At 47.8% G+C, this 18551-nt stretch overlaps 1 protein-coding gene across 1 annotated transcript in view; it reads right to left on the bottom strand.

Annotated features, from left to right (window-relative positions):
- LOC144151447 (sodium- and chloride-dependent GABA transporter 1-like) overlaps positions 1 to 13222 on the bottom strand; it is a 43794-nt gene extending 30572 nt beyond the window's left edge. Inside the window, exon 1 of the mRNA XM_077682499.1 lies at positions 12802 to 13222. Within this exon, the coding sequence (XP_077538625.1) occupies positions 12802 to 13129 (328 nt within the window). The 5' untranslated portion in view covers positions 13130 to 13222. The remainder of the gene's footprint in view (positions 1 to 12801) is intronic.
- Between the last annotated feature and the right edge of the window lie 5329 nt (positions 13223 to 18551).

Genomic DNA, 18551 nt, shown 5'->3' with positions numbered 1-18551 from the left:
GAAAGCGCGAGTTCAATGCCGATGAGGATGGAGTGCTTCTCCCTCAAGGAGAGAGCAGGTTTTATGTTTTCTGCGAGTCTTCTCCCGGCAACCTTTTTCAGCAACAAACAACTGATAGTTTCAAAAGAAAGAAAGGGGATCCGGAGAACATATTCTAGGACTAATAAGAACACTACTTGGACTAACGAAACATCCGAACACCGGTTTATCCCTTGCCCTACTGTTTTGCGTACATGTGCACTCAAAGCTAATCGCCCTGCTGTTTTACTTACATACGTGCAGCCAAAAGTGAACAAAACACGCATTCGTGAATTTAGGATAACGTCTCTCCAATGCGGCTGTCAGCTTAAATTGCTTGTGTGCAGGCGGATTTTAGTTTTAAACGCCACTTGAGGGTAGCTGGCTAGGTACAGCCTCGATCAAAAGTTTACGGACCAGGGAAATGGCAATTTTAAGTTATTTCTCTTCCTATAGCAGCCCGACAAACCGTGGAATGCATGAGAGATGTCGTATAAGTACTGAACTAATGAAAACTACTGCACATAGTACTCCAGGCTGCCGTGCGGCCGAAAAATAACTAAAATTGCTGTTTTCGCATTACGTAAACTTATGCTCTTGGGTGTACGTAGCAGAGAAATTGCCTCAAATTCCTCAACCGTGCTCCGTTTACTTTTCTCTGCATTTATGCAGCATTCTCTATGCCGTTTTCTCTTGTCTCCACTTGGCGTCTGGGCTGTGTTTATTCGTCGCCCCCTTATTCCCGACGCAAAGCAGCCACCAGTTCACTGCCGGGAGCAGAGTGCTTTTTCTGTGAGGCGACTACCCATTAAAGTTACTTCCTCTAACAATTAAAGAAGAGATGAGCTTACTAAAGGCTCAGTCCCACTCCCTCCCTCCCTCCCTGCCTCGGCGTGCCGGGTGTATTTCCAGCTCCCAACAGAACGAACTTGACACAGGGGGATCCCGTGGGTAGAAGAAGAAGGATGAGAGGGAAAGGAGGAAAAGAGGGAGCGTTGAATCCGCCGAGCGGGACGGCGAGGCGCCGGGGCAGCCTCTATTATTAACTCCCGCCCGTGCCTTCACTCTTTCTCTCTCTCCCTCTTCATCACTCTATGCCTCGCTCCCTTCTACACCTCCCCGACCAAAACACAGGGGGCAGGCGACCCATTTAAATGGAGCCGCTTCATCTTCAGTGTGCAAGCGCGCGCCCTGACGGAACCACATGCGCCCGCTCGCTCGAGGGAGGGATGACGAAATGGGAAAATCCGGAGGCAGAGAACAGACTGGGGCATCGGAAGACAAGAGCGGCCGGGAGAACTTAAGGAGGTCCTGCAGTGGACCCAAGACCCTCTTCGTCTTTTGTTTTTGCGCTGTTAGAGCGCAATGAATCAGTACCAACTTAAACGATCCCCTGGACCACATCGTCTTCCCGAGCGGTCATTGGATGCTGCGCAGAGACGTGTCGCGCCTTCTACTGAGCTTTCGTCCGGAGACGGCACTGGCGAACTCGTGGTGAAAGAACCCTAACATAGACTAATTAGGAGGAGCTTGGGCGATGCAATTGCCGGCATATCCAGCCAGGCTAACCCGGCCCGCCTGATCCCACACAAAAACCACCACCTCATAAATGATCGCTGTTTAGTTCTGATGAGTAACTGGCGGTGGTAAGAGACAGTTACGGTCTGTGGATGCCTTAATTCCTTCCTTGCGCCCTTAGCGAACGATCATTAGCAGAGGACATCGTCCACGTGCAATAGAGCACGCCCCGGAAGCCCATGTGCTCGCACTAAGGCATTTATTTGATTGGACGGAAATACGTACTGGCAAAATCCAGGATGTAATTGATGTCTTTTTTTGTGTGTCTTGCTGCTTTTTTCTATTTATATCTCGGTCCCACTCCTTCTGCCGACGGAAGCGTTTGCTTTCTAAAAAAACACGGCCAGTTCCGCTTGAAAGCTGTGGGTTTTAGCGCGGTTGATAAGGCTGGAACAACACGATGCACGTGGGGAAGAGCGCGGGGTTTTCATGTCGCATGAAAAACAAATAGGCATTTTTTGCGCTTCTTTCATTTTGCGAGCCCCCAAATTAGCCTTGGTTGCATGAACAGGCAAAGGACCATCGAAGGACAGTGCGTTACTCTCGCACATATTGGATGAAACACGTTTCCCGACACATCTTTTCTCTGATGTTCAATTTTCTTTATTGGGCCGCTGTTTTAGAACCGATGATTCCAATAATGAGAAAATGATTAGACACTCGGATAGCGGGCTTTCTAGCTGACAAAGTAAAATGTATTTCCTCCAACAATCATAATTTTTGTGTACATCCTGTTTTTTTTTTCACTCCTAAATAACATGTACTTCCTTTGGCAATGGTTATGTGTCATGTTGGTGATGTATATGCTGGCCACAAATTCTGTCATTTTCACCTATAATGCCGTATCGTGTTCGATACTCTGTATGTGTTTTTTATTGTATGCGCTTGATAATTTGCGATGTGTTTGAACGATTGATATTTTATTCGATATAATATTTGATATAGTGTGTTTCGAGCGTTTGAGATTTTTCAATGTGGTTTAAAGTATGTTGCGCTCATGTTGTCTGCTGCGTGTACTATTTGGTGTCAAAGGCCCACTCAGATGGCTTTCAGTGCCACCTCTCGCCGTGGCACCAAGACAGACCGCTATTTAACATTGTTTTGTCAATAAACAAACAATAAACAAACAAGCAAACATTTCTTTGCCGGAACATGAGGGAGAAAAGCAAGGTAGGCTTGCATGCCGATTTCTGAGGTTTGAGAAACGGGAGAAGTTAGAAAATTTTCTAGCTGGAATAATAAAGTCGTTAAGTAGAATGAACGTGGCCACCACTCAAAGTGACTTAAACCAACTTTTTCTCGAGCTCGTTAAGGCGCACGCAAAGCATCAAAAATGTATACTATCCTGGGCCTGCTAAGGACTGCTTTCGAGCGCGAGCCGAGTCGAGGACGTTTAAAAACGTACATTTGTTTATATGAACACTGCGAATTGCTCGTTGCTTAAATGCTGTTTCCACGCAAAATATGTGGCAACGAAGACATCCACTTCGGATGATGACATCTCTAAAAATCAAACATCTTACATATCGGCCGCAGAGGTGGCTCGAAATTCCCAACACGCGTTCCTGAGAACGAACTCCCTCGAGTTTGGTTCAGGTCTGTTTTCTCGTGGAGGCGAAAAACAAAAACTTACAGCGGGTGCGAAACACTGGCGCAGCGAAAATTACAGGCCTTGATTTAACCGGCAGCCCTTTCGCGTTTTTTACCATTGGGGTGTCGTACATTTGACGTTATACAGTTGCGGTGAGTCGTTCCGAGAACGCATATGTGATTCTTCATTGATTTCCTTCTGCGCATTTAAATGTCTGTTCAGTGTCAGCGCACTCTACTAATGCGTCGATGTACTCGAGTGCAGCACACATTTACTGCAACCCACTGAGTAAAAGCAGTCTGTTTATGGATTCCATTGACTCTATGATTCATGTACTATGATGGATCTTCGGAAAATGATGGCTCTGCAAGGCTCAGCCATACGCATTTACTCTTTCTTTTTTTAAGAGTGTACGCACAGTGTGTTACAAATGGCTAAGCAGAGAGCGAGTGAACAAGTCAGGTGAACAACGTCAGGCAGGTATTAGATGGTGTTTATTTCTCTTCTTTTCCAGTTCGCAAGCCCCACCGGCCTACATTAGTCTTTTCCGACAACACCGACATAAAGAACGGCTGTGTTCCGGCCCCCGCTATGCCGTCATAAATCGAACTGTAGTTAACCGTAAAATGGCTGTACCACTCTGGGGCACCAAGTGGAGGAGGTCGAGAAACAGCTCATTTGACGGAACAAAATACGAGAACCTACAGCTGCTGTCCGCAATACAAGCACATAGGACGTGTAGCATGGAATGCTAAAAAGATAAAATACAGCGTCGCATTGCTTTCCCAGGAGTTTTGGCTCACTGCGAATACAAATTGCTACACTCTAATAAGTGCGCCTGATTTGCAGGCACCGCTGAGATACTTATCACTCCCCCCCCCCCCCCCCCCCCCGAGATAAACATCTTCAATGTCTTCTTTTTTTCTTTGTCGTCGGTCTCGCGTTTTGTTTACGTCCGCCTGTGAGGTACTGATCGCATAAAGAAAGATAACCTTGTTCACTGACTACATTGTTTCTTCGCTGTCTGGCCTCGCCACACGGCAAGCAGCACCTACGCACGGCATGGCATACACGACCCTAACAATAGTCATTACTAAGTTTGCGAAAAACGGCAGCGTGCACGATACCGAAGTATACAAAGTAAAAAAAAACATTCCAATAAAGGCAAATACCAACCTTCTCTTGAAGCAGATAGCCCACTACGATAAAGACGCCCGCAGCCACGAAATACGATACTTTCTCTGGCGAACAGCGTTTGGCTGTTTCTTTTTCATAAAAAAAAAGCACCCAGCTTCGCACAGAGCGTTCTTATCACGCAAAAGTATAGTTACAGTAACGGAAAATAACCGGAAAGATAAGGCGAAGCAGGAAGAACAACGAACCATAGCGGCGTGCACGGCAAAACACCCATGCCTGCCGCCATTCCCGCCACCGGCGAGGTTACGGGGGGAATGCTCAGACCAGACGGCCCCGCGCATACGGTTTGCGATCGCTATCCGTCAGGCCAACTGGCGCCTTCGTAGACCGGCACGCGCGTACCTGGACTATCCGTATACCTGACCGTGACCTTCGTCCGTTCTGCCTCAGTAGAAGAAGTCGCGGGACGTTATTCATACCGCGTGCCGCTCCGCCAGTAAGTCCGCATCTGCATACGCGAGTCCGCATTCATCGATCAGCGAGGAGAGGAAGGGCGAACACGCAGCTCCTGCGTCTGGGTGCCGACAGAGATGCGCTGAGCCCACGAAAACCAGAGACACGCTGTCGGTTTCTCTTGTGTCTGCGTCCCTACCTCACAAAAACGGACGTTGAGCATTAATAGACACCTTATTGTGTTTATATGAAGTCAACAAAAGTCCATTAAAATTTGTACCTTATCGACTGTGGCCGTGAGAAATTCAATGAATTTTTATTGCGAGAACCCAATAAGAACCCATTTGTCTCAAGACAGTGTTTTAACAGACTTCCTATTGCATTTCTATAGATGGAAGTACGGTGTTGTTCTCTTGAGAACAAAAAGGAAAAGAGGACACCGACAGCGTTACAGGACAGTAATTCCTTAATAGCGAAACTACGGTTATAGCGAAAAAAAATTGCCATCCCTTCCTAAAGAACGTTGTCAGAAGTGCGAAAGCTAAATTTGCGTCCAAGCTTTTCTGAAAGTGCGTTCAATCGATCGTCAAACCTTCAAAGATGGCAATCGCAGACGGAGAACGAACCCATGCGACGATTATTCCTCGCGCACTATGTGAACGGATCTAAGAAGGATCGAAATGTATACCGATACGTGGTTTACGAGGTAATTGTATACTATCGTACTCCATCTTCATGATCGGTGCGTGTATTGTCTTTTCTAGAGCCGTTCCTTTTCCGCGATTGTCAAGTAATCGTCTTGACGCGATGGAAGCACGGTTTCACCAAGGCGCCGTGTGTCCGAGATGTTATCAGAGGTTTTCGGTCTACCAACCTGTCTATGCGGAAATGCATTAGCTTTTTGAGAGAACGCCTTCGGTCCCACTAAGGCAGCTTTCGCTTTAAAAACCCCGGTTCTGATTTTTCTTTGTGGTTTATGGGATGCTCCAGGGAGGAGGCAGAGTGGTACGAGATGCGCAGATGACCAGAGGATGGACGTTTGGAAGAGGGGCCGCATAGATTAAACTACCCCGTCGCCTGCCCGCTCCCTTTCCGACACCTCTGCCTGCCCTGAACTCGTAGTTTGACCTCAAATACTGTAAGCTTTGTCTAGCGGTGCTTTTTAGAAGTGTGTGTATAAACGGGAAGGGGAAGCAACAGAAGTAACAGGAACGAGCTTAGGATGGAGGGACAGTTGTGACGCGCAGGTGTTGCCGCAGTTGTCAATGGCAATTTGTCACAGGTCGTTTCACCGCGCGTGTATAGCGAGCCGAGAACGCCCGTGCCGCAGGAGAGTGTATTATAACGGCAGACGGTGTCGCTTTGCTGCTCTTGCGTGTAGGGTGCCTCGACTCGCGCCGGCTCGTAGTGGCGTGTGTGTGGGGCGTCAGAATTCAGATGCGATAGCACGTGTCAGAAACAGTGGTGTTCTGTTAAATGGGCTCTAAAGGCGGAATAACTTTTCATTTTAACAGAGGAGCTGTCGTTGCCGCCCGTAATGTGTGCGATGTCATAAAAAAAAACGGTGTCATAAATACTCCTGCAGTATACCGCGGATGTGAGCGAGCGTCCGGCATTGTCTAAGCTTGCGCGTGGCGCCCGCAAAAAATACCAAGAAAACAGTTCGCGTGCGTCCGCGCGTCAAGGGGAGAACACAAGACAGCTCGCGCTACAGACGCCCAGTTAGCCTTCGTTCTAGAGCGTGCTGACGCGTTCCACTTTGGGGGAAATGTGAAAGCCTGCGGATAAAACGATCCGGGTCCGCCAGTTATGCGTGAGGAAAAAGATGATATAGATGAATATGACGATGACTACTACTACCACAGTGAAAAGCGATGACGGAACATGTAAATAAACAATTTCAAACCTAATGAAATGCGTGGTGGAGTGTCCTTCAGTGCTTATATATAAAGAAACCCTCCAGCTCCGCTGTGGTTCAAGCCTTGCGTGACTTAGTCCAAGCTTCGCCATTTTTTTTTTTATTTTTAATGAAAGATCGCGCTGTAAGACGACATACGATACTTTGTTTGCTTGCAAAAATAATCTCAAGCCGGAGCTGCTCTCTCCCGCCTCTGTTTCTTTTCGTGATAATAAATGGGCGTATTAGAGTGAGCCAAGTGAACTCTGAGCGGCCACCCAGCACGCCGGCCATCTACATGCGGGGCCGCCAGCTGGAAGAGAGTCTACTGAACTCCCTTCCTGACAGGAGTAAAAGCTACCCTCTGGCTTGGTCGCATAGTCCACTGGGCTAGCACTCTAACTCCGCCGCTAGCTGTATAGTTTTACTCTGGAAGTAAACAGTAAAACAACGCTAGCTTTTCCTCAGAGGTATCGTCTGACTTTACCTGTACTCCAACCCAACACATTTGACCGAAGTCGAAAGTAATTAAGATTATCGCCCCTTGCGAGTCCCTTCTTCCTCAACTCTTTACCCGCTAATGAAATTACCCCTCCCTGGTTTGGTTTTACGCCTCTTGTAAGGAAATGAAAAAAAAAAAGAAACTCCATCAAATGACAGGACAAAATAGTAACAACTCGCACTGCTACACATCGACTGTATAATGCGTGGTCGAGCGTTGTGGGTCAGTGAGCTATAATTAGCGCTCTTGAAAAGAAAATCCGCGTCGACAAGAGTCCTGGCCGCAAGTCAGGAATATATGTGAAGGACAGACGTATATATAGCTCAAGCATTTTTCGGCTCGAATTTCGAGTTCCCACTTGAAAACACACTCCTCCATCATGTTGTCGACCTTCGCGCGTCAATTCTCATGTGTCGGAGACGAGTGAGCCCAATTGTAGTATTTTTAAGCCCAGTGCTGTGCACGCGATGGAAGGAAAAGCTTTACCAGTTGTGAGTTGTTGTTGTTGTTGTTGTTGTTGTCGTCGTCGTCGTCGTCGTCGCTGCTGTTGTGAAACCGCCAAGCATTGGAAAATGTCGGTTCGGCGGTGGGGTGTGAGAAGTTGAGCTAATACTTTGACGACGCTAAACTTATTTCTGTCCACATATACTGGCCAAATTCACTTAATAAAATTTCTTTTGCGCGATTTCGTTTCCTAATAAGTGATTCTCATTGGCACCTAAACGCCAAATATGTTTATTTAGATGACTACCTGACTTAATCTCACTATTAGAATCCTTTGCAAGCTGAAATTTTCTGTTGCATCGGTCAACACTTTCAGGTAAAAATTTTGTTTGCTTTTTCTAGACAAATCAGCAAATTTCTTTCCTCTCATGTGAACACTTTCCAAAATTCACTCCACACCATGGTTTGTTTTTACTATATCTTCACAGTATTTCTCTCGCTCGACATCGAACTGATTATAATTTACCACGATTATTTATTTCTCCTTCCTCCCTCGGGTATTAGAAATTCCGAATGGCATTTCCTTCAGATTCCTTCACAGACGTCGTAACCCTGCTTTAAATCTCTTGATCACTTAATTTGGTGTATGCGTCTCGCCACACACACACAAATATGTCCGTGTGTGCGTAAGTATACGTAGTTATGCTACAAAACCCTTCCATCAGAACACTATAGTTATATCTTCCGGCAGAGGCGTTGCGTCTTTTTTGAAAGTCAAAACATTTTCGAGGAAGTGCCTCCGTTTCTGCCGCAGGTCTCTTGTGTAGCTGGTATATACAACTGCACTACGTGAATCCTTAAGGAGGCGGATTTTAACTGAGAAGGTGGCGCCCTCTTGGCTCTTAGAGAATATTGCTTTGTATGCCTCGAATCCAGACACAACGGAAACAACTGCTGAAAGTGATAAGCTGCAGTTAGGACATCGATCCGACATGTTCACCAGGCGGGGAATGCGGAACTTTTCTCCTGTGTAACAGCGGCAGAACTGGAGCGCCCTTTTTTGACACGCATCGCTCTAACAGCTGCTCTCGTGGTCGCAGGATGTCCGATTGGAGTGTCGCAAAAGTGTTAAGGGAAGCGCAATAGCCGCGCATGCCAGCGCGTTTTTGCGAGAGATAGTGTGTACGCGTGCGTGTGCTGGCTGACTCGAGAAATACAAAGCGGTGGGCGGGCGAGACGGACGGTGGTGTTGCGGACCGATTAAGAAAATTATTGATCGATTGTAAGGTTTAACGCGCCGACGCAACGTAGTGGGAGGCTCCGGGTTAATTTTGGCCATCTGCGGATTTTTAACGTGCACCGAAATCTCGTACACACGGACGTTTTCGCTTTTCGCCTCCACCAGAAAAGCTGCCGCCGCGGCCAGGTATCGAACCCGCGACCTCGTGATTACGAAAATTATTACAACGTCCGCCCATTTGACTCAACTCGGGTAGGGAGAAATTAGTACGAAAATGTTGGAAAACAAAATGCGTGTACGGTGTTTTGTTTTCCATTATTAACGGTTTGTACTACGTCGAAGCCATTACTGGGATTGCGTAAGAGAGAGTAACGGTAGCAAAACATGGTCTGGCCGATGTATAGGGCGTATTGCAAACATTATGGTCGCAGTGGCAAAATTGCTGCTCATTCCGTACAGTTAAAGCAAGCAGGCAACCAAACAAAATGCATATATATATATATATATATATATATATATATATATATATATATATATATATATATATATATATATATATATATATATATATATATATATATATATATATATATATATATATATATTTGTGTGTGTGCGTGTGTGTGTGTGTACATACTTACATATATATACGCGCTGCGATGTCAAACACACAAACTGGAAATATTTTTGCCGCCTTCTTGTCTCCCTGACATTGCTGCTCGATATGTTTTAGTTTTACTTTAGTTGCATATAGCTCAGTACAAAAAAGAAACACTCTAGCCGGAGTATTTCAGGCTGCTTCGATTGTATGCCGGTTATTGTCTCGTACGCCAGCTGCTTTTTTGCAATACTTTACCTCGTTTTTCTTCCGTCACAAACATCGAGCGCATCGCCCGAAAGCAGCGAATTGTATCCATTGTTCATTTACCAGGGCGAAGTCAATTTTCTCTCGCGTTCTAAAAGCCGCTCTAGGCTGGAAACGACGGCCTTTTAGATGCCGTACAGCCTATAAAAAAACCCTATTTCTGAAAAGTTGCCAATACGCCTGACAGGAACGGGCTTTCATGATCGATTTATTGAGGCTACGAGCTGAAGCGGCGACACGATTTCTTTTAAAAAAACGGTCGTTCACGTTTCAGTTCATGTTGGTTATACCGTGTGCGGATGTCATAGAGGACATCCTTTCGGCGAAAAAGGGAATGACTAAACATTTTCAAATATCGGCATATTTCTTTCACAACGCTTTTATACGGCATTATCGAAGAAGCTGTAATCGTTGTTCATTCGTGATGGTACGAACGTTTGCCGCGATTCGCGGCCCGCACAAATCGGCAGCGTCGTAGTCGTGCCCTGACGGCTTGCTTCGAATGATAAGCTGGTGTTGTCACAACACGAGTGCTCTAAACGCCCCTATGTTTTTCGTCGCGAGAAAGGACGTTGGTTTTTTGTTTGTTTCTTTCATTCAATGCATTACACCTGAGGCACCGGATATACCGACTTATTCGGAATGAAAAACAAAGGTCAGTGTAACAGCTTTCAGCACCAGCTGCAGAACGCTGGCGACCTTTATACGGAAAATACCAACAGGATACGCTAACATGTTATTGTTGTTTGTTCTTCTTATTTTTGTTATTGTTTTCCCTGCAGCAGATTGTTTTGTGTGGGGACGACACTTGAGTGGAAACTCCAAGACTTCTCGTATGTTCTTTGCACGAAACAGCCATGGGTACGGGCTAGTTTGTATTGCATATTTGTTGTTACAGCGCGTGAAAAGAATAAAACGCGCTTATCCCCATGTTCTCTGTCCCTGTCTTTTTTTCGTGCGCTGAAACAGCAAACTAGTTCTAACTCGGTGCGCGCTTAAATCTAGTTACAACATTTACCCCGCCGCCATTCTTACACGTACACGCTGTGACATTTTGTGACGTCACATCTTGCGGTGTGCTCATCCTTTAATCGAAGTCGAGGCCACGCAGCGACACGAACATAAACATACAACTTCAGAAGGAAAACTTTCGACCCGAGCAGGAATTCGCGAGCGCCTCCCGACACTGCTTCAAGCTACACGCGGCGCCAGGTAGACGGGAGAGCGGGCTTCCAGGGGATTTGATAGCATCGAGACGACCGGATTAGCGGGTCAGACACGTCTCAAACGAAATATTACGCTCGCTCGAACTTCCTGAGCTGCGATACACATTAAACGACCTCGCGACCGGCGTCGGGTCGAGCACGGAAACGTTTAACCATGCGCATTCCTTTCCAGACAAGATATAAGAGTTTAAAAAGAGAACCGACAACGCTCTCGCTCGCTTCGCCTCTCTCAGACAGAAGAGCGGGACGCGCGCGTGCCGAGCGAAACAGCACTGTGGTCACAAAAATAGAAAAGGCTCAACCTTGGGCGAAAGCAAGTAGAACAACCTACGCGTGGGGACGGCAAGCGCATCAGGTTTTTCTCGCAGTTAAGGGGATGATGACGGCGCTGAGGAAAAACGAATGAAAGCGTCCAGAAAAAGCAGCGAGCGAAACGGAATGAAGAGCAGCGTCGCCGGCGTGCAGAGTGGCTTTCCCTGCGAAGCGCCGCTCTGCGCTCGACCTTCAGACAACCCTGGGAGGCGGGCCGCTCCGTACTGCACGTACTCAACTCCCCCTCGCAAAACGGCGTTGAGAGAAAACGCGATGTCTTTCCCTGCGTACGCGGCTGCTCGGCAGAAAAGCCATCTTGGGAGAAGTTAGGTACACGTTCGTCGAGCAAACCTTGTTCAGAGGTATCCCCCGCCCTCCGTTTTCAAAGCAGGCCCTTCAAACGTGCGTAGCAAGATAATGTCATGGTCCCCCGAGTTCTCGCAGTGCTCAGTGCTATTGGGAATATAACTGTACAACGTTACGCCGTCTTTTTTGTTGTTGTTTTAAGAAAGGGTGAACCGCAGGCAGCGTGAGGTATTTTGGGTTTCACCGTGGCGTGTGTTTGAACAGAGCGGCGAGGAACGTGCTCGTGTCTAAGGGCAAGCAAAGATCCGCAACGCAGAGACGGGGCGAGGGAAGGCCTTCGCGTATCGATCCGATCTGCTGGCGGGCAACTAAGGTCACAAACCGCACTTGGGGAAAGGATAGCACCTCTTTCGCTCCGCTGAAAGACGCGTCGACCTCCTCTCCCGAGCCTTCGTTTGTTTACACTGTGCCTTTTACTTAATACATCCCTAATGTCACAGACCTCACCTGACCAATCAAATCGCAACCGTATAAAGCACTGGCGCTCTCATTCCTTTCTTTCGGGAAAAAATGTAAGAGGGCGCTGCTAACCCATCTGCCACCAGGGGGGGCGGCCGGTACTCATACACCGCAGAGCACGGCAAACTGCAAGTGCCCGCGCAGTACGCAGGCGCACGACACAACACAAGCACAACCCAACTGACAGAATTGTCGAAATGAATGGCGGGAAACAACACTACGTGGACTCTGATTTACAAAGGGATTCCTTTCATTTCGTCACGTCTTCGGTTCTACCTAACATCACAGTGAAGACCCTCTAGAGAGTAATCCTCAATTAAAACATCCTTTCAATAAGTTTTATTCAAAGACGCCGAATATATGATGTAGCTCCTATCGCACTTTTACTTAACATTTCAGGTATCGAAGAGACAACTGAGAAACATTATTTTTTTAATAATGCTCTGGCAAGTAAAGACAAGTGAAAATAAACAATTTCTCGGGCTAAAAACATACGCAAAGTCTTTCTTTTTCTTTTCTCAAATTTATCAACGTCTTTCTCAGTGTCCATCGACATTAGCCGAGAAAAACCTGTTCGCAAATTAATCGCTTCTAGTAGGTTACTAATGTCTGGCACTGCCACGAGAGATGGAAACGCACCTGCACCGACACAAGTTTCTTTCCCCCTAATTGTGAACAGTAGAGGGAAGAGGGTAAGGCACTGCTGTACTGACCTCCTCCGTTCTCGTAGGCCAGGTACGGGAAGCGCCAGACGTTGCCCAGTCCGACGGCGTAGCTGACGCAGCCGAAGATGAAGTCCAGCTTGCCGCCCCAGTTTCCGCGCAGCGGCAGGTCCTCTTCGCTGGAGCCCAGGTCGTCGGCGCCGGCGGTCGACTCGGGCTTGGCGGGCAGCGCGTCCACATCGAGCAACACTTCGTCGTCCACCACCAAGCCGCGCGGGCAGTCCTTGTCGGCCGTCGGGGCCACCTCGTAGTCCGCATTGCCGCGGACGACGCCGAACGGCGTGCCCAGGGCCTCGAGGAATTTCTTGTCCGTCTTCATGCGTCGGCCGGCGCGCTCCTACTGACGGCTCGACTCGCCGGATCTCCCGCTTCCCGCGCCGGCTCCGACACAGCGCACGGCACGCGTCGCGAGCGGATAAATGAAAATAGGTAGATTAAAAAAGGCGCTCCTTCCCTCCTCCTCCGCTGCCACCGCTGGCGCCACCGCTCGGCGGAAGAGGCTGAGAGAGCGAGGAACAGAGGCGGAGGCTGAGAGAGACCGGCGGTGGCGGGAGGAGAGGCATCTTCCGCCGTTTCCTCTCAGCGCTGCCGCCGTTGAGAGGGAAACGTCGTTCTGGTTTGCTCGAATACTTGCCGACCCTTTCACGACAATGGGTGAGAAAACGAGAACCTGATACGAGAAAAAAAATGCCAAAAATTACTTATTCCGGATTTTTCGTTTAATATTTCATTTCTCTTTCCCTTTTTCAAGCTCTCCATCTCGCACCCAGGGATGGAGGCGTGGAACTCAATGAATGAATTCTCTCCCTTTCACCTTCACGTCTCCTCGTTCTCTTGATCCACGGAGAAAGACAAAGGAAAAAGAGAAGCCTCAGCCCTTTTCCCTTTCTTTATTTCCTCTCTGCTCGTCTCTCTCTTTACATTTACCTACGTGTATTGCATTTGCACGTTTGTGCCGGTACTAAAACACAACAAAGGCGTACAGGAGAGCTGAAAGCGGAGAGGTCGCGGTGAGGACGGGAGAGGAGCCCGTGCTAGAGGAGGGCAGACTAGAGGAGGACACGGAGGAGGGTCGACTGGAGGAGAATTATCCGCCAGTCGTAACAGGCGCAGCTGCTGCGCCCGCCAGTTGCGCTCCCTTCCCCCCGACCTCTGCCAGCGCTCATCCTGTTATTTCTACAATTCCCGTCCATCTCTCCGTCTTCTCATTCCAATTCTTCCGCAAGTGTGCGATCGCATCCCCTTCACCGCGTCCTTTGGAGAGGAGAAGAAAAAATGAATGACAGATGGGGACGAGGGTATGAGAAAGCGAGAGAGCAGCAGGAACATGGCGGCCTGAATCAGTAACCGGCGTGGCTGGCTCCACTGTTCGATTTTTGTGGCCGCGAGTACGTGACATGTTCGGTCCCTGCTGTATACAAACTCGACTCGGCGGCGCCGCGTCGCGTTGAACACGTGTCACAACGCGACGCTGCGTGTGCCTCGTTGCCGATTAATTTATCTTTCTCTCTGACTGCTTCCTCCATTTGTGTACCCGTGCCTCCTCGTCTCCAGGTGGGATTGCGAAAGTCACGCACCTGCGCGGTTACCGTCCGTCAGACTCGCGGTATTTGGAGGCGTGTTGTTGCTCTTGTTGACCGTTGCGAGTTTTGGGTGGAATCGACTATCAACTGCCGTGATAACGTTCAGGAAACCAGCTTTGAAAGCATGGGGTCGTGAGGGGCATGCAAAAATGTCATGTTTCGCAGGACTTCAGAAATACACGTGCGCGCACAGTCACACGCACGCCACCGTGTTTATAATTATAAATAAATAAATAAATAAATAAATAAATAAATAAATAAATAAATAAATAAATAAATAAATATGTGGGGAGGGGGGTGTGGGGGCGTTTGTGTGTGTTAGTCATGTGAACATTTTTTTTTTTAAATCATGACGAAGGCATGAAAGCGCCTACAGAGTTCGCACCATCGCTATTTTACTGGCAGTCACCGCCAACAACATAGCCTGAACGTGGATACTTTTGGAACGGCCCCTATTTGAACGACGCTCGTTACGACTGCGATCACCACTGCATCTTTGTAACGTGGATTTGTGAACCACGTCCATACAATGGTGCGCAAATTATGAAAATAAAGGCGTGCTGTGTCAGATTAGTGTGCCTTGCGCTTGGTTCTTTGACGGTGTCTATATATTTATACATAATCTATAACGTGCTGTGTCCATTTTATATTGCCTGGTTCTTCTCTACCACCCCCACCCCGTTCTGCCGAATATAAAAAGCTCGACAATTCCGCTGTTTTTTTTTTTTTTTTTTTGTGCTTCAGAGTCCACGTCGAAGTGTTCGATCACGCACCGTAAGACCGGACTGACTCGTTTGGCACTCTTCTTCGAGCCTTTGTTTCCGCCCAATATTTTATAACCGGATAATAAAGCTTGGCTTTATTCCATTGTAGTCTGAGGCTGGAGTGGCCGCACACTGTTACCTTTCCTGCCTGTGTAACAGCCTCTATGGGAGGCTGTCGGGCTGACCTGCTTTGATTAATCAGCATCGCCCTTGGGTTTCCTCAACTTTGCTACGAACGAATGCCGTGTGCTTTACTTTGCTTGTTTCTCTGGCATGTTGTTTTGAGGAGCTAAGGGTAAAACAACAATACCGAATAGAAAACACGTTGGTCAGTCAGCCACATACACCGTCGTTATAAATTGCACCGTACAAAGTTATCAGGGATCATATTTATTATATGGTGGGCTTCCTTCTGCGATACTTCATATGTTTTTTTTTTATTTATGAAATGTCCCCTTCCCCTTTTGTTCAAATAATATGTTCGCCGCAACGATCACAAATCCCCCTTGAAACTGGGCCGTAGCACAAAAAGAAAGATATGGCTGTGTTGTAAACGCTGCGATACGTTTGCCGCCCGCACAGTGACGTCTGTGTCGTTGAGTCGCTCGTATTGTGTAATATGCCAAAGCTTTTTTACCGACATGCGACCGACACTTCACGTAGCACAGCTTTTTTTTGTGAGTATCATTGATTGATTAATTGATTGTACGGTTTAACGCGCCGACGCAGCACAGGCGATGATGCGCGCCGTAGTGGAGGGCTCCGGGTTAATTTTGACCACCTTGGGATCTTTAACGCGCGCCGAAATCTCTGACACAAGCGCGTTTTTTTTTTTTTTTTTTTGCTTTTAGCTTCCATAAGAGAAGCGTGTTTTGTGAGTACAGCTATCCCCACTCAAGACCGGGCAAGCTGTTCAGTGTGCGCGTGGAATACTGACACTGGCTAGTTCGGGCATCGAAATTCTGGCACATAAACTTGCGTACGTTTAAAAGGCTGCCAAGTAGCAGCAAGGTGGCGAGTTGGGCTAGTTGGTGCACTTGCATCTTGGGGAACAGCGCGAAATAACAGGGACACAAAGAGGCAAGCAAACAGGTAAGCGCTGACTTTCAACCGGTTTTAATGGAAAGACATCATTAACTACGTATACATACACAGAATCTCCCACCCCCACACAATGTGCCCTCACCAGCCAGTGACACACTAACACTAACGAAAAAACGGTCAGCTCTTGGTGCTCTCTCGAGCGATAGGCGGCTTGGTTTGGATGAAGGAGTATTAAAGTTTTTTTGCGTAAAAGACACGAGCGTGCTCGTATATTTAAAAGCACTAAGAGCGGAGGAAGGTTATTAATCGCGCTTACGCTTGGATCCCGCGGCCCTATCGTCGTCGTTGGTCTCTCTCCTCGGCGTTCGCGGGGGGTTAGGCTTTTTTTTTTTTTTTTTTCTGATGGGAAGGCTTCACTGGGCAACACACGCGGTGTGGGAGAGCCAGCTTACAATGACCAAGCTTTCGCCGATCCTTAAAGTCGGCTTCACTTCCAAACACAAATGCGTCGCCGGGAAAACATTTTTTCCGGGTCAATTCACGTCATCTTATATCAGGATACCAAGCGCTGGAGGCGAACAGGCAAAAAAGAAAAAAAAATTACGCCCACCTCCCCTTTCGGGGACCCTGGTGTGATGCAACGCTGAGGCGAGTCCAAGCGCAAGCGGAGAGCAACCGTCGACCGAAAAGCCGCCGGAGAGCGGCAGACCGGTTATATGCGCAGCGCGCCGAAGGAGAGGAGACCGCGGAGAGAGAGTGCCGCGGCTACGACGCAACACAATCCAACACAATCCACTTTAATCCAATCCAAATCCAATCCAATCCAAGCCAAGCCAAGCCAATCGAATCCAATCCAATGCCCCTCGCGAGAGAGTGTTCGCTATCGGAGAGGAGAGGGGGAGAGTGCTGCGGACAACGGACGCACGCGGACGGACGCACGCAGGAAGGACAGGGCCGCCGACAAGAGTATCTCTGAACGTCGCATCTAAAAAGAGAACGGGGGAGTTAGCCTGTAACAATTCGGCTACACGGCTAATCAGCTAGTGGTGGTGAAAAGTGCACCATAAAGCACGAAAAACGTTTCACCAACTGCGTTTGTGGAGTCGTGTACTCTATTCCGCTGCTTCCCAGCGGTGGCAAGCATATCGGCCCGACGGGACGATGCCTAAACGTCCGCCTATGAGAACATGCCGCTTCCCTGAAGGGCGTGCCATCCTCGCACTTGTCCCGCCACTGCAAAGAATGCGGCTGGCACTGCGCAGTTTAATCGGACAGTCGTCATGATGAGAAGCAAAAGCCAGCGCACGCGGGAAATAGCCGAAGCTTATAAGATTATAAAGATCGGAGACACATGCGGGAGCCATCCGTCAATTTTGCTTACAGATGATGAGGTTGCCTTCCTAGGCAAGTCGGGCGTTTAAGTGGTTGCGTGACATAAGTTTGACTATCGTCTTTTGACGAAATTCGCAACGAAAGGAGCAGATACGCAGCCAATTTTTTTTAATTCCACCTTTTTTCTTATATAACACGTGTTTTTTTTTTTCGAAAAAAGTTCAGTTGCTAAACAGCGCATGTGCCTTCCTTTCTCTCGTCCGGTTTTTCGTCTGCGCTGACCATCATGAACGCACTCCAACTCTCCCAATTCGCTACCTTAGTACGTGAAGAGAACTTTGGGTCTACGTACTGAGGCACTACTGAAACTTCGTGACGTCATCGCTCATCGGCACTCCACTGCCGTGGTGACAAGGGCTGCATTTCTCCGTGACTCCGGCCTGAACAAAACTGTGTGAACGTGTGCCTTAATTTTACTATTGTGCGTGTGCTGTGTGTGCGTTCGTACGTCTGTCAGTTTTTGTGTGCCTATCTGCGTTTGTTAGAGTTTGTGTACGTTTTTGTGTCTTCGCTTCTTTCGTTCATTTTCCCCCATCTCATGCCCATATAGAATAACAAACCAAGCTCGCTTCCAGACTGACTTACTTTATTATTAAAGGCATCCCTGCCTCCTCCTCCTCCTCTACGGCTGTAAAATATCGACCTTCAAGAAGCGGAGGGTACACTAAAGTATACATGAGTCGTATTCTTTTGCCCTTTTCTTTGTTCAAAAACGCGAGGGCGGTATGTCAACAGTAGCTCCACAGCCATTTTTTTTCAAAGGGCCTGAATTTGAACACGCCTGATTATTTGCGCATTTTTCGGGGTAGCACTGAGTAGCAACGTAAACCTCCAATCAGACGCCACTTTTTAATTATTAATATTTGAAGCTTCGCGCCTTTGTACACTGATAACATGTTCCGAATAATCGCTCCTCAAAATTTCTTGCAGCGGACCTAAGACGTAAAGAGAGCAAAAA

This window comes from Haemaphysalis longicornis, unplaced genomic scaffold (genome assembly GCF_048455015.1).
Source record: "Haemaphysalis longicornis isolate Haplotype H1 unplaced genomic scaffold, Haemaphysalis longicornis Haplotype H1 scaffold_9, whole genome shotgun sequence".
NCBI lineage: Eukaryota > Metazoa > Arthropoda > Arachnida > Ixodida > Ixodidae > Haemaphysalis > Haemaphysalis longicornis.
This window is presented reverse-complemented; position numbering and strand designations above follow the sequence as displayed.